At 41.6% G+C, this 16211-nt stretch overlaps 1 protein-coding gene across 13 annotated transcripts in view; it reads left to right on the top strand.

Annotated features, from left to right (window-relative positions):
• Nucleotides 1–15708, top strand: part of YEATS2 (YEATS domain containing 2) — a 47061-nt gene extending 31353 nt beyond the window's left edge. For 10 of the 13 annotated variants that reach the window (XM_082056912.1, XM_082056910.1, XM_082056909.1 and 7 more), the window contains 10 exons: nt 2128–2259; nt 2515–2613; nt 3660–3771; nt 4999–5072; nt 6154–6233; nt 7185–7386; nt 8762–8988; nt 10166–10240; nt 11627–11700; nt 12561–15708. In XM_082056912.1, coding sequence (XP_081913038.1) covers nt 2128–2259; nt 2515–2613; nt 3660–3771; nt 4999–5072; nt 6154–6233; nt 7185–7386; nt 8762–8988; nt 10166–10240; nt 11627–11700; nt 12561–12669 — 1184 coding nt within the window. In that variant the 3' untranslated portion in view covers nt 12670–15708. The remainder of the gene's footprint in view (nt 1–2127; nt 2260–2514; nt 2614–3659; nt 3772–4998; nt 5073–6153; nt 6234–7184; nt 7387–8761; nt 8989–10165; nt 10241–11626; nt 11701–12560) is intronic. The other 3 variants (XR_014184474.1, XM_082056915.1, XM_082056918.1) reach the window with 3 other exon arrangements.
• The last annotated feature ends 503 nt before the right edge of the window (nt 15709–16211 follow it).

Below are 16211 nucleotides of genomic sequence, written 5' to 3'. Positions count from 1 at the left end.
TGGAAACAGAGTAAAAATATGGAAAAGATAAAGTGACGCCGAGCTCATCTGAGAGCGTCTTTTAAATGCAGCTCTTTTTTGTTTCCTGTGTACACAGTCTTACAAACTCTTTCTTTTTTCATCACTCTGTTTTTCCCAGAGCTTGAAAGTAAACAACATGGTCTAAGACTGCCAGAATTGTGCAATAAGCAGGTAGTTGAGTGTTTTACTCTTTGCAAACAAAGCAGAGAGGTTTGGGATTTTTTTAAATAGAAAATTTGCCATTCTAAATAGCTTTCAGATTGAGACTCCCATCTAGGTATGAGACAGCTATCTAGATTTCGGGTTGGTTTGTTTTTTATAACCTGAGGCACTGACTTCTTCATTTCTTCAAGAATCCCAAACGAAGCAGTGGCTATAAACATGTTACGTTGATGTAAAACCAAAACAAAACTGTGTTAAAATTCTGGAGATTTGCATTTTCAAAAGCAATTTTTCAGAAATAATCTCAAATTTTCCCATCCTTTTGCAACAAACTGTGTCTCCCACACATCACGCTAATAGGGTTAGTTGAAAATGTCATCATCTTACTCGCCTTGCTGTTTGGGTCACTTGCTGTCCTGTCCTGACACATCTGTGCATCACACACTTGGGATATCCCCCAGGGCACTCTTTTAAATGATACTCTTTCTCAAAGTGTGCTAAACTGTTCTGGAAGGAGACTTGCAAAGCCATGAGCATTTACTTGCTTGCTGGAGACTGGCTCTGTGCCCCAGGAGACCTTCCATTCACTATTTAACATCCCCAGCACTGCTGGGGCTCAGTGTATCAAAGGGAACCAGCTGCCACTGAGCTTGGCCGTCCTGGGGCTGTGTGTTTAAAAGGCTGGAGGTGAAAGAAAAGGTTTTGGCAAGAAGCGTAGCAATTGTATTTTTAAGAGTCTTAAATAAAATGCACTGTGATGTTTAAAAATTAATTGGTAGTACTAGGTTAGCCTCCTGTCCTTGTGGTGAAAGCCTGACCAGTGCTATACATCTGTCAAAACCAAGAGACATCTTCACCAGACCTTGCATGTCTAGCACTTAAAAGGCAGCTGCATTTCTTAATAATAATAAAATATGAGAAGAATGGAAACTTTATCTCAAATCGTGAGTATAAAATTACTATTATGAAACTAAGAAGTCTGCTGTTATCAGTGTTCTAGAATAGAAGCCTATTAAATTTCCACAATCTGAATAAAAGTTAGCTATAGATTGAATACAATTATATTGAAAATATCTGGTGTACTAGTAGAAAGGATGAGCAGAGGCCCAAATCACAGTGTTACAGTGCTGGCTGTGGTGGCTTGAGGTGTCTTCACCATGGAGGAGAGAGCTGGTGGGCAGGTGATGGGCACTGCTCACCTGGCACTGTGGTGCAGCTTGAAGCCATGCAGCTTTTCACCAAAGTCACTGGTGCTGCCATTGATAATGCTGTTAATACCTGAATGTATCTGCTTGTTCTTTTAGCCTTGACTAAAATCAGTGATTTGAGTCCTCACTTCAATATGTTTCATAGCTTGATTAGCCATCCTTATGTATTCAGTGCATGTTACAGAAGGACGCAGGACACTCACTTTAGGTATGTCCTCCATCAGACGTACTGTGGAGCTCTTGCTCGTCAGTTAGTTAAAACGTGGTTGGTTGTGCTCTGCTGACTGCAGCGGGTTCTGCTAAGCTGAATTGCAGAGGTGTGAGTGGCTGTGCAGGTACAACAGGTCAGTCACGGGCTCTCCAGAGCCTTGAGCACAAGGTCTTGTCCTGACAAGAGAGTGTTTTTTCTCTGTGCTGAGCCAGCTTCAGCTGAAAGGTTTGTGTTGCATCAACTTCTGCCCAAGATGACTTAGGTAATTAGGAAACTTGCTTCACAAATATCAGAGCATTGTGCAGCTTACAATGCTGCACACACTGTGGTGCAGCACCGCAGTATTTTAGCAATAATTTGTGTCGGTGAAAACTTGTTTGACAGTTCAGTGAACTGTGGCTTGTCAAGAGGGTGGCAGTGCTAGCCTTACCTGCCATTCTGATTCAGGCAGAAAGGGAGATAAGTAGCTGGAGATAACAAAATGGTGTGTTTTATTTAACATTTTGTCTTCCGTTCTTCTTGCAGGGTTGCTAAAAATCCACTCAAATCAGTCTAGTCCACAGCAGGCTGTTCTGACAGTTCCCAGCCAGCTTAAACAGCTCGGTGTAAACACAGCTTCTGGAGGTGTTCAGACAATACTCATGCCTATGAACAAAGGTAAAGGGCAGAGGAGGATGACAGATGGTGTTTGAAAATCCCCTTTGACACAGGGTAGCTCTTGGTCACTGTTGGCATACATGGTCCAAAATTAGAGATAGAAGAAAATGTAGCAAGGAAATTCATCCCTAAACTTTATGCTGCAAACACTGTGTTGCTTCTGAACATGGTTATTTGTCAAAGTGTTTGAAGTTTGATTTTTTTTTTTCTTCTTTGTTGTTCTTTTTTTTTTCTTTTGTCTTTTTTCCTCTCCAGTGATACAGTCACTTTCTACCAGCAAAGTTTCAGCTGTTTCAGCTGCCTCAACAGCAAGTACAGTTGTCCCTAGTCCATCAACAGCATCCATCACTAAAGGTAACAAGGAATTTCTCAGTAAGATAAACAGTAGAAATAAGCTGGTGCTGCTTTATGCAAGTGACCTGACTGTGGAACTAGACCCTGTGACTGGGCGTTCCTTTATTTCCATTGTTAGTAGGGTTTAAATCAAGTAAAAATGGCACCTGGGGACTAGGAAATTAACAGTGCCTTCCCCCTCAACAAATCCCAAAGCATGGGCAATTACAGAGAGAACTAAGGGTGTTCTAGAAAGCTGCTATGAGTACTTTAAACACTTGTTCTTTCAATTTGTCATTGCAGAAATGCGTAGAGCAGCATGTATTTATTTAATACATTTAATTATTCAATGTATTTCATTTATTTAATTATAGTAACTGCTATCCTCAGAGTAGTGGCTATGGTGAAATGGACTTGATAATGCTTTCCAACAGCACTAGATCTAAACACACAGGGGAAGGATGTATGTATAGTGCTTCCCAGGACAGTGCATAGGCCAGAGCTGACATACTCAAAGTCTTGTTCTTCCAGAACTGTCATGTGTCTCTCCCATCCCAGATGAACGACCAGTCTGCCTGGCTGTTAAGGGTTGGGAATGTCTCCCTCTCCCTGCTTCTGTCTCACCAAAGTTCTGTCCTAGATGTGACAAAGTTCACTGATGTCAAAATCAGTGATGTCTTCAAAAAAGTTCTCACTTTGAAATGTCACTTCTCGCTAAAACTGTCAGTTTTCTGTCCAGCTCTTTCTTTACAAAAAGGCCAATGTACATTCACAGGCAGTTCAATTTAGATCAGGCAGTCATGTGGAAAGCATCAGCAATTGATTATGCAGATTTTCTAAAAAGGATGAGATGAGAGTGTGTTGAGATTTGGAGGGGGAACATGTTCTGGTGGCCTTCTTTCAGCAGAATTGAAGGCCAAATTTGTTCATGCTTAACAATCAAAATACAAACAACAAATTAAGTGATGTTATATAAGAGCCTTATTCTTACTGGAGTCTCACAGGACACTATTTATCAAGCTGTCTGGTACTTCTTGTTTTTTAAAATCTGTTCTGTTTCTTTGAAGTTAAGATGGAGCCTGATTCAACAGGACAAAACTGCAGCTCTGTGGGTACCCAAGAAGGCCAAGCAGCAGTAAAAACAGAAGAGAGCTCTGAACTTGGGAATTACGTTATCAAGTAATTGTTCATTTCTCTATAAGCATTTCTGATCTTTGAAACACCAGGGAGAATGGAGAAGATTCTAGGGATACGTGCAGTAGTGTTAAGTTTGACCTAGAAATACATTGTAAAATCTATCCCATTCACTCCTATATCACTACTAATCCTGTTGGGTGACATTTGTTTCAGAGAGTGTTGCAATATTTTCTTTGTAAATGGGTTTGTTATCAGGCTTCATGAAAGGGGAAAAAAATATTTGAAGATTTGCAGTTGTTTTGGGGTTTGCTAAAATCTCAAGCTGCTAAAACTCCTTTACCGTCCACTGCTTGTATAATTCCCATTGCCTTTGTGTGTCCTTACTGAGGTCAAACTGCCCAGCAAAATGCAGGTCAAAAAAGGGGCATCTGGAATAAGTAGAACTGTCTCTCTTGCTGCCTCTCTAGTCATGTTGAACTAATGTACTTCTGTAATGACTTAGTATGAGGGCTGCCTTGGTTCAGAATTAGAATTCAATAAGATTACTGGAGTATTTGTTCACTGGGTGCTTTGAAATCTGCTGCCCTGTTTGTGATGCTCTTGCAAGTACTTGTTAGTGTTTTTTCACCAGAACTCAGCTTTCAAATTTTCTCTGCAAATTTCTTGTAATGTGTCTGATGTTTCTTCTGCTCTTCCTGTCTCCATGTTTTGAAAAGTTTTGTTACCCTGACATATCCCTGCAGACATGACCCTGATGGGGAGTATGTGTAGGAGATGGGAATAAATCCTAAGTCACTACACGCTTGAAATTGTCTTAGTTATAAAACAACTAATGGAAAATACAGTTATTGCCAGTTAAATACAGTATGACTGATTAAGTAAAATTTACCTAAACTTCTGTAGGTAAAAAATTTCCTATGCAGTATCACATGTTCCTGCTGGGACAGCCTGCACTAACTGCTGCATCTTACCCATCAAAGCAGTGTTGCAGCTTGTGAGATGACACGGGGATTTCTTCCAAGCCTGCCCAGCAAAGGCTGTCTTCAGTTTCTTCAGCTTGGCAAATGCAGCTTCAGATGTGGACACTTTGGCAAGAGGAAGAGCTGTTTGAAATACCTTCTCCAGATCGGGGCAGAACGGTTTATCCTCAGACTAGTAGTGCTAGAATGCCTTTGGGCTAGGGACTAAACCATGTAGTGATTTTTGAAACCTTGTGCATCTGATTCATTGCTTCCAACAGTGATTGTGGGTTTTGTTTATCCGTTGCAGTGTAGAGTATGTGGAGAACATCCAGCAGCTTTTAACAGCAATAGTGAAGAAGGTTCCATTAATTGCTGAAAAGAGTAAGTAGTAAATGAAAAGGCTTTGTTTTCTCTTTTCAGTGTATCAACAGAATACCTTGCATAATCTGTAGCCGCAAAAGTTATTAAAAGGCAGAATGAAATGAAGTCATTATCCTAGAGAGCTTACTCCAGGGGTTATTCAAAAGATGCTTAGAATTAGGTTCTTAAAATAAAGCCAAGTATGTTGTCAGCAGTTATTAACCTTTTTTTTTTTTTTTTTTTTTTTTATTAGAAATAGATTGTATGTCCTCACATAATGGCTGCAAGTAGGTCTTCTTTTCCCTGGCTCATCCTTAATAGATGTGGGTTGTTGTTTTTTTAATCTAATACCAAGCTTTCAGAAATGCTCGCAAATATAACATAGCTCAGCATTGGAATGTGTTTGTTATTGGGGTTTTTGCCCTTTTTTTTTAAAAAAAAAGGTGGTAGTTTGCAGAGAAACATTTTAATTTTTTATGGTACTTCATAATTGCATACCTCTTACTCATGTACACAGCTGAAAATCTGTCAGCTTTCTTAGGTAACTAATGCACTTCGAACAAGTGGTCCTGGAGACCTTCTCAAGAGAAGCGCAGTGAGCAAAGCAGGAGTGGGCGGCACAGTAAAGCTTTTATTACTTACAGCTCTCTGGCCTACAATAGCATTCATTAATCTGTTGCTTAGGATTCATATCTCCTTCTCATGTTTTTGCCAGGAAACCTCACTGTTCCATTTTTATATGGTAATTTGTTGGCAAAAAAATAATGCTTTCCAAAAGAAGAAACTCTGACCAGTAAAACAGACTTACAGGTCTACACCATTGCAATTTTGGGGAGAAGAAGCTTAAAACAGTCTGTAGCCACAGTTGTCTGTGCATGTGACCGAGAAGGATGCTGGTTTTGCATCCAAAAACCGCAGTGTCTGCTGCGTATCTGTGCCGTGCTCAAAGAGAGCACAGCATTTGTAGGAGTTAGGTAGTTACAGTCCTTGATCCTGTGAGCATGAAACAAATCTCCCTTTTCACTACAGAACATCAAACCCAGAACTTATCTTACTTCACTTACTAAAAATTTAATACTGTTTTTGGCTTTCTGTTTTCTAGGTGAAGATGCAAGCTCTTTTTGTGCCAGTTCAGTAGAACAGTATTACAGCTGGAATATTGGAAAGAGGAGAGCAGCCGAGGTAATTTCTGTTCTCCTGTGTTTCATAAGCAGTCATTAGGGATGCAAGGAGGATTTCTGAATTATGGAACCTTCCTTGTTGGCTGGTTTGTTTTCTGAAGAAGTCTGTCGCATTGTAAATGGAAGCATTCCTGACACGCTGCCTTGTGTCCAGGTAGCGATTGCTCAGAGACTTTCTGAAGCAGAGGGGACTCTGTTTTTCAGTTGATCCAAAGTAAGATGTTTTTGAAATCACTTTTATCAGAATTTTTGCAAACTCTCCTGTTAGTATATTATCCTTGTCACTCCTCTGTGACATGTTACACCCATGAAAATTTTACCCAACAGACTTGGTCCATCTTTTCGTGGGATTGTGTCTGGTTTCTATAGGAAGAGAACTGAGGGATCTGACATAAGCAATACTACTGCTGAAATAGATTGTCAGTTTACCGAAGATAAATATTTCAGTTAGCCTGGACCTTTTTGTATTGTAGTTGTGATGTTTCCCCCTATTCCTTCATAGTTTTGTCATCTTGCTATGGATGTATGTGGGGAAGACATTAGAACTGATTAGACCCTCTGCTGTTGCCAGCTAAATGAGCAAGGAGTTTGACTAAAGTTTTGAGCAGCATATTTTGCTCTAGTGGATTTCTTGCACTATGCCAGGTTACAATGTTACTTGAGGGATGAGACAGTTCAAGTCAAGACAAATGTGTCTGGGCCCTGGTGAAATGTATGTTGCTTTTTTTGAGGTTTTATTTGGATGAGAAAACAGAGTTAAAATGAGCTGCCCAGAGCTACCTAATATCAGGATTAGGACCATCTTCCACACTTGTTTTTCCTCGTTGTTTTGACTTCTGAAAAAATCATATTCCTTTTGTTTTCCTTGCAAACGGGGTTATTGTTCTGGGCCACAGTCTAGCTTTAAACATTTTTAGCCAGCGTGACGGGCTTTCCCTTTGGTTTGACACAGTGGCAACGAGCGATGACAGTGAGAAAGATCCTGCAAGAAATCATAGAGAAGCACCCCAGGTTTCACAACATCACACCCCTGAAAACAAAGCATGTGGTGCACTGGTGCCGATGCCATGGCTACACTCCCCCTGACCCCGAGACCCTGCGGAACGATGAGGACTCGATTGAAGACGTGCTGACGCAGATCGACAGTGAGCCGGGTGAGTGTGGAGGGACAGAAAGCTCCATTTTGCCAAAGATGCTGTTTATTAAATGGCTCAAGACTGTGTGTGCACACGTGCTGCTTCTTCAAGAGAAGGGGATTCTTTCTTTTTTTTTTAACTCGATTCATTCGGGAATAACAGAATTTGGAGATTGTAAGAGCAAGCCTACAAGTGAGGCTGTCTCTTGTCCCTATCAGTCCTGATGTTTTCCGGGGCCTCTTTTGGGTTTTATTGTGCTTTGGGACCTTCAGAGGCCCAGTGTAAATAAATCTTATGAGAGATGATTCTAGCCCCACAGTGTAATCATTTATGCGTTTGGGCACACAAACCAAGCATAGGGGTAATGACAGTTCAGTCCTTGGGTGAGCTTAGCCTCCATTCAAAGACTTACTATGCGAACAGTGTGAATGAGTTCAGGTACAAAAAAAGCCCCAAAACTGGCAGCAACAGCGTGGAGCCCAGTGGGGTCAGTTTACCTCCAAAAGTGAAGTGAATTTGCCTGTGTGAAGCTTCACATTGTGTTATTATAGCTGCTACATTATTGTACTAGGCATATCTCTGAGATTACCACAGTCCATTTTAGAATGTATTAAACATACATCTTTAATTTTGCCCATTCTTCACAGTTAAGCTCCCTTGTTTCACCTTCAGATAATCCTTTTCCCAAAGCTGAATGTTTTTCTGTTCTGATCATACAGGGATTTAAGGTATTTCCAAGAAGCGTATGGATTTGATTATTCTTTGCTAAGTCCAGCCCTGCATTGCAGTTGTTAAAGGTGGAAAGGAAGCCTATCTGCACCTTCTAATATTTGTTTCTAAATAACTAGATTTGTGTTTGTCTTTGAAGAAAAGAATTTGTTTATTGCATAGTGGCTTGTGTCAAACATGCAGGGAAGAGGTTACCCTTTTGTAATCCCACCCTTTTGTAATTCCACTGCCAATCTGTCTTCTGATTTTTTTTTTAAGCGTGATAATACTTGTCACAGTGTCAAAGATGCGTTAGTGCTACTTGGTGCCTACACAATTAAAAACTCAGTTTCTCCAAGGAAATGGTAGAGCAGCAGACTGCTTTGCCTGTTGTCTAAAAGCTTCTGTGAGAATGTTTAGGAGGCTCACATTAGCCTGGTTGTGTCTGAAATGCAGCCTTCTTGATTGGTGTAGGGGCAGATGAGAGAGAGGACCATGAGTGTAATGAAGATATAATTAGAAGGCTCTCAATGACTGTTTGCATTTCTGTTCATCCTTATGTTTGCTGGGAACTACAGAAAAAACTTCCAATTACCTTAATTTCTTACCCTATTTTGAGTGTGCATCTGTTTATAAACAGCTTGCCATAACTTATCATGTGTTTAATTGATTGCTTCTTTTTCAGAATGCCCTTCATCTTACAGCAGTGGGGAGGAGCTGTGCCGAAAACTAGAGGAACTACAGCAATTTCTGAAACGAGAACCAGAACATGAAGAGGAAGTAGACATTCTGAGCTTTAGCGAGCCATTAAAAATAAACATTAAGAAAGAACAGGAGGAGAAACAAGAGGAGATGAAGTTCTACTTGGCTTCTTTGCCTGCATCAGAGTTTGTGAGGGACACTGCAGAGAAGGTAATGGGTGATTTAAAAGTTAATAACTGCTGTTAAGCTAGTTGGGGGTCTTACATTTATTTAGTTGCCTTTCATCTGTATGGGCCTCTGGATACCCTATGAAAGTTTTTATGAATGCCCTGGAAAAATTTGGGCCTTCTGACTCATGGCACTCAGCTGGCCAGTGCTGGCAGGAGTGAGCGAAGCACGCCAGCCAGGAGGTCATGTCAGAGTAACTGTATTGCAGAGCTTAGCACCCCAGAAATCATCCTGGAAGGCTAGAATCAAGGGAAAATGTTCGACGGGGAGCACTAGCACTGAGCTCTTCCTGTTCCATCGTGTGAAAGATTCAGGCTCATTGCTTGGGCCAGAGCTTTGCAGCTCCTGAAGAGGGGGTTGCAGTAAAGCTAAGACCACAGCAACCTTCTCCATTGCTTGGGTTTCTTCCCTCTGTTCAAATTAGGGTAAAAGAAAGGCAGAGGAGAGTCTTCTCTGACAGCAGCAGGAAGGAAGGTCAGTCTCGTGATGGCTCAGCTTGTAGGAAAGAGCTCTCAGCATTGGAGTGCTCTCAGCAGAGACAGGAGCAGCGGGAAGGGCTTGTGAGGAGCAGCCATGGGAGAAAGAAAGGATCTTTGTCTGCACCTCAAGTGCTCACGTGAAAGGGCAAAACTTTGGTTCTGCAGTTTATCTCATCCCTTGCTATGTAGGTGACAAGGGCACAGGCATGATGAGAGTGTCACTGGGGGATGAAACATCCTTTTGAGGTGGAACTTTTGTGCCAGGAGTGCTGTTTATAGTAGTTTCAGTTGCCAGTTAGGTGTAGGAAAGATGATGAAAAGATGGATTGAATATATGTACAGTTTTAAAATTGAGGTTACATTCTCAATCCAAAGGTATTCAACACAGCCTGGGTTTTGTGTTGACTTTCTGAAACAAAAATTTAAACCTGCTTTTGTTACTTCTGTGTTTTAGAGGCATTTCTGCAGGCTTCTCTAATGGCCAAGCTTCATATTCTCCAGATTTTTTTTAAATGAAGCCTGAGATTGTACTGCTTGAAAGTTCTGCAGTGTCTCCTTGCTTGTTTTTTGTCTACTCTTTGTAGTATCTTTTTTTATGTTAATCTCATTCTCATCTGTAGTACACCATGGGTTGTGTTATTTGGTGTACTAATATTTTTTTTCTCTCTCATATTTTATAGATAGGGATTTCTTTTCAGCCTGCTGAGGTACAGAAGAATGTTTATGCATCAGTAGTAGAAGATATGATTTTAAAGGTAAGAAATTACTTCACAAGAAGAACTTTTCTGTAACTATTAATGCAGTAATGTAGAAAAAAAGATGGAATATCGTTATTAATATACATTTCTCAAACCAGGAGATGCAAAGTCTGATGTCCATCTTTGTACATGTATAGAAAGATATATAGCTGACCAAAGAGTGTCCTATACTTCTCTGTGTGTTTCCAGCTTTCTAACTAATTTGTTGGCTTGGACACAGAATAGTGATTTCTAGATTCTCACCTCCAGTAACATACTGACTCATTCCATAACTTTGAAAGTACCCCTTACTTTTTCCTACCCTTGAAAACTGAGGGAAATCTGTCAGAGTTCTGTAAGATTTGATTATTTTATACAAGGTTAGCTATTTTTTTCCATATACTGTTCAGTTCCTTTTTGCCTGGGTTGTCTCTGCTGGGAGACTACTGAATTTCTGCAGACAACAGCAGTTTTGCACTCTACAAGAAACCATTTCTCTGTCATAATGACTTTTGGAAAAACAGAGATAGTTTCTTACCAAAGCTTTGAACAGCATGGAGTTGGAGTTCCTGGATTTGGACTGAAGGCTAAGACCAATTATTTTTAGCAGTGCTCTGCTGTATTTCAAGGCAAAGACAATTTGGGGTTTTTTTTAATACAGACTGCTGCTTATCAGATCAGTTTTACAAAAGCTAATTGAGTCCAGGTTACACACACACTTGGATACAGATACATCCATGTGTAGACACAGATTGTAACCATCAGATTGCTCCATTGTAATTGTAGAGTTGTGCCAGCTGCCCTGACCGAACGTCCCAGAAACCTCTGTTCTGGTCTTGATACAGGCACAGAAAGCCAAGAGCCTTAATTAGCTTTTGATTGAACCTTGATTAAGCCAAGTGCGTAGGCCATACGGCTGCTGTCTCCTTGCTGCGCAGGCTGGGAGGTTTTTGTGAAAGTGTCTTGACATAAGCCTGGTGACCACAGGGAGTGGCTAACGAGCAAATAACAGCTCCCGGGAGAATATCTGGAATCTGCCATGTACAAAACCAGCTCTGGTGTGTGAGAGACATGGCCCTAAAATGCTCTTTGAAGCACAGGCTCTGAAGCACTGGATCCTCCCTGCTGTGCACATACTGCTCTGCAGATCCAGAGAGAAACCAGACTGGGCGGTCGCAGTCTGAGCTCTGTACATGTATAGGTCTCCTTTTTTCTGTGGAATATACTCAGTTCTTATTACTGTGCTAACAAAACTCACTTGGGCATCTTGAACTGCTTCCTGCTGAGGGAAGACAGGATTGAAGTCAGCCAGAGTTTCGGCTGCTCTTACACTGATACTCAGCAAATAACACATTCCTTTCCTCTTTTCATAAAGCTGTCTCCTAATGTTATCTTTTGTCACAGGCCACTGAACAGCTTATGAGTGATATCCTACGGCAGGCGCTGGCCGTGGCGTACCAGACAGCTCCTCACAACAGGTACGGCAGCTTCTCTCCTCTTGGACCGCTTAGGCCAGCTCTGGGGGCTGAGCCGCCTGAGGAATTTAGTCAGATTTTGTCTGGCTCATGTGAGCGAGTGAGGGAATTTATGAACCGTATTCTGGGAGGATCCAAGCTTTACGAGGGGATTTGTCATCTCCTGGCTCCGTAGTGGCAAAGGAGTGGAAGCTGAGATAGCATTAAAAACCCAGGCAGGATTCTCTGGTGTTGCCACGCTCAAAGGCAGATGAGCCATTTCTACAGAGCCATGTTGGAAGGACCTTCCCACTCTTGTTCATCTCAGGTTACCATGTAGACAACTTACCCATGGCCAGACAGAACTTAAACAATGTAAATAATCCTTATTTTACTGATATACTCTTTTCTGGCTCAGATACTAAGTGATTTTTATGGTAATGATTAGACCACATTTGATTTGTGTTCAGCAGCATGATTCGGGATAGCTTGAACTGAAAAAAATAACACTACGAGAAAATGCTTATTTAAATATTTACTTATAAGAAATATATAAGTATTTATATAATAAACATATGTATGTTATATATAGAAATATATACACATATTCTGGGCTACAGAAGGGCAAGAATTAATACTTCAGCACTTGATTTTTCTTCCCCAGTGCCCAAGATGTTTACTCCAGTCATTTGAGAGTGGCTTTTTTGTCCTGTGACGTTTTAATGCTTTTCCTTTGTTGCTCTAACACCTGCTCTTTTATACTTTTTTTAAATGTACCTTTTTTCTTCCTCCCCTGCGCCCCTTAGTAAATTTATTGACTTGCTGCTTTATAGACATGTATCTTTTTATGTATTATAATAGCATCTCTGATGCATTCCCTGCAGGACTCCAAGAGAAATCACAGTGATGAATATTCACAAAGCCATCTGTAATATACCCTTTCTTGACTTCCTCACAAACAAAAATATGAAGATACTAAATGAGGAGCAATGAACTGGAGCAGAGAAGATGCTACAGGAAAGGTGGATCTATGACTGAAGTTGGGTTGATAAATCCAGTATTTCTGTAGGACACTATTATATACATTATAGCATTGGGCTACTAGATTGTTACCTCCAATTAAAGATGCACCTTAATGCAACAAAATGATGCTCTGTTCCAAATCAACCTGTTAAATGTCAGTGTTTACTTGGTAAGTGTATGTTCAGTGGCTGAACAAACATCGTCAGTTTGCATTGAGTTGCTAGCTGTGAGAGACACCACAGGCCTGGTCGCTCTGGGACAGCTCTATTGGTGATGTTGGATATTCTTGTTTGAGAAAAGAAATAATGCTTTTTGATGCAGTCTACATACGAGTTGGTTTCCCCATGCAGTGGGCAGAACAGTTGCTTTGGCACTCTGAATGTGAGACGAGTCAAAGGCAGGTTTTAAAGGTGGGTTATTTGAGTAGATGGGTGGGTTTGTTGGTTAGGTTTGGGTGTCAGGGAGCAGAAGGCTGATGGTGGCAACAAATTCTACCAGTCCTGCTCGAGTATGATGTATGTGACTGAGAAGACAGCTGGGGAGGCTTATTGGTAGCTTATTCAGCTAAGTGTAATGTAACCAAATTCCTTGCCTCTCTAGAGACAGTGTCAGATGTCACCTTTCTTAGTCATGTCAGAAAGGGTAGGTAGACTGGCATGTGCTTAATCAAGATGAATAAACCATGGTCAGGCTTGGTAAGATTTGACTGACCACTTGTCCTGCGTGGGACAGGAGAGGTGCAAGGACAGTATTGAGTGTTTGTGGGCTCGGATTGACTGAAACGCTTTGCCCAGCGAGTGCCTCCCCAGGCTGCCAGAAGGTTTGGAGTGTTATGCTGGTGGGCAGTGAACTGCTGTGTTGTACAAGTCTTAATGTTTTGACAGCATTCAGTAATGATCAGCTTGGATTGTGAAGTGCTGTAGTAGCAGCAGCACCACTTTGGCTTAAGTTTTGCTCAACACAGAGAGGTCTGATAGGATCAAAAAATCAGAGGTTTGCTGCTTGTGGGGAGCTCCTCTGATGTCTTGACTGCAGGAAGAAGTTCTGCTACTAACCCCAGCACTTACCTGTCTCAGGAACATCGCTGGTGTAGGAGACATGTCTGCAGCCTGGCTATCAACAGCTCACTGAAGAAGGCTTTGCTGACAACATCCTGACCCACCCCACATCCACCACGCCTCTGTCCAGACCCACGAGTGCTTGCTAGTAGTGTGAACAAACCATTGTAAAGTTGGTGGGACTCCTCTTGGACTGTTGTGCTTTCACGGTGCCTGTTTTGTGAGGCAGTGATGTCAGATGAGCGGAGCAGGGGTCAAACAGCCAGAACCTCCAACGCTCTGATCTCAACTGGGTCTCTGATCTGCTGCATGGCCTTTGATTTAATCACTCTGTGCCTCAGTTTCCCCATCTCTGAGCATGGGGAGCAGGATACCTACCTCACAGGGGTGTGCTGAGGCCTCGCTCTTCTTGGTGCCGTGCTTTGACAGTACAAAGCCTTTTATAAACATTAAACTACAGTTACCTTTCCCAGCCTGAGGTAGGAACAGAAATCTTAAAAATGTTATCTTTTGGTGCTTTTTTGGGCTAGAAGACATGCGATGGTAACTCTGGTAGTGTGTAGGAACTGTGGAAGACTGTTCAGTTAGAGGATCTTTTCAGGCTTCCAAGGAGAGCAGCGTAGGTTTGATGCAGTTCTGGAACTGAAGAAGGTACTATGCACCTCAGCTGAGGTGCTGCGTGTCTTCACCTGAAACAGAACTGGGGTCTGCAGATAAGCCCCTCTAAGTTCATCAGAGCTAACAGGGAGTTACAGTGGGCTGAATGAGAGTGGCAAATCCTGGCCCTTGAGTCTAGGGAATGGGACCAATGGATGAAATCCAAACAACATTCAGAGGACTTAAATGCCCCCTAGAAGGGGCGTTACAGATACTGTGGATTCGACAGATCATCCTGGCTTGTTCGGGTGAGCTGAGTGCAGGATTGCCGGCACATGTAAAGTGCACAGCTTAGCCCTGACATCAGTTTTTTAGCTGAGGTCAGTGTGAGGGAGTCGAGCACTGGTGATGATGTTTGAGCTCAGTGTTGAGCTGGAAGAATCCAGGTAGCTGGGGAACTGCAGGCCCCTCACTTTGTGATGAGCTCAAAGTCCATACTGCTTTCTGGCGCCCCTGTACACAGCTTTTACAAAAGAGAAGGGCATTTTCAAGATATCTGTCACTATTGCTATGACAGCCTACAGGTTGTGTGGGAACAGCCTTTTGGGCAAACTCAGTCATGCTATGATCTTCTGCAATGACACGTGTTTCCAGCCCCTGTCTCATGTGGGCTTAGTTTCTGGGATTTTGATAAGCCCAGAGCAGCTCTTGAGGATGCAGGAGCTCATCTTTTGAGCATCTGTTTGCAAATTGTGGCTTCCTTGCCTGTGTCCTGCTTTTCTGTGAGGAATGGAGTTTCAGAACGAGTCCTCTACCTGGCTCTGGAGCCGGCAGGTAAATGCCCCTTATTCTTAATGGGGTTCCTGCAGTGGACATCTACTGCTACATTTCTGAGCAACCACAGGTTATTCTCCTAGGAGATGCTATATTAATAACATAAAAAGTTTGCTGAAGAAAAATAAAATCTGTTAAAAGCAGATAGAAAATAACACATTTGTTTAGTCCTTCAGATGTAGGAAGAGTTTGCAACAAGTGCTTTGAATTTTGAAAAGTGGTGGGAGAAAAATTTGTTGGTGAGAAGTTCCTGTGGGAATTGCTTGGAGATGAGTTAGAGGTTGTGGGATTTCATGCAAACCATTCAGGTGTGTGTGGAATGCTACGGAGGATACGGTGTGTTGAAACGTTACAGTATATTTCTCTGGCTTTCTAAAGAGTCTTGATACAAGTTAAAGATCTCTACAAATATTACCCCTATTTGTAATGCTGAGTGTTTAAATCCTTCATGTTATCTGTATTATACTGTATAATTGTGTAAGATACGTATGTTTACAATAAATTCTTTTATTAGCTGTGATAGGATTGTCTTGACTGTCACCTCACACTGAGAAGGTTTTCCAGATCCACATATTTTTGTGTGCTCTGTGTACTTGGGGTGTTTTAATTCGCGATAAAAATTGGTGGTTGTGGAATTGATCTGAACAAAAAGGTAATTTTTCCCTTTTCTATTTTTTTTTAAATAAGCTCTTGGTTTTGGAGCTTGGGGGAAGGGAAGCCAGGAGCAAGCTGAGCTCCTTCAACTTTTCATCCTCCAGAGCAACCTGTTTTAACAGCAAGTAATTGGTTTGCGTGGAAGATTGAAAAGCATGGTGGGTTGATGTTGGCTGGCTGCCCTCTCACTCCTCTTCAACAGCACAGGGGGAGAAAATAAGATGAAAAGGCTTGTGGATCAAGATAAAAACATGGACATTCTGTATTGATTACTGTCATAGGCAAAACAGACTCAACTTGGGAAAAAATAGTTGAACTTACTGTCAATTAGAATAGAGTTGGATGGTGAGAAACAAAAGGAAAAAAACC

Source organism: Streptopelia decaocto (genome assembly GCF_964273445.1).
Source record: "Streptopelia decaocto genome assembly, chromosome: 6".
NCBI lineage: Eukaryota > Metazoa > Chordata > Aves > Columbiformes > Columbidae > Streptopelia > Streptopelia decaocto.
Note: the sequence above shows the minus strand (reverse complement) of the source record. Positions and strands in the feature narration are given on the sequence as shown.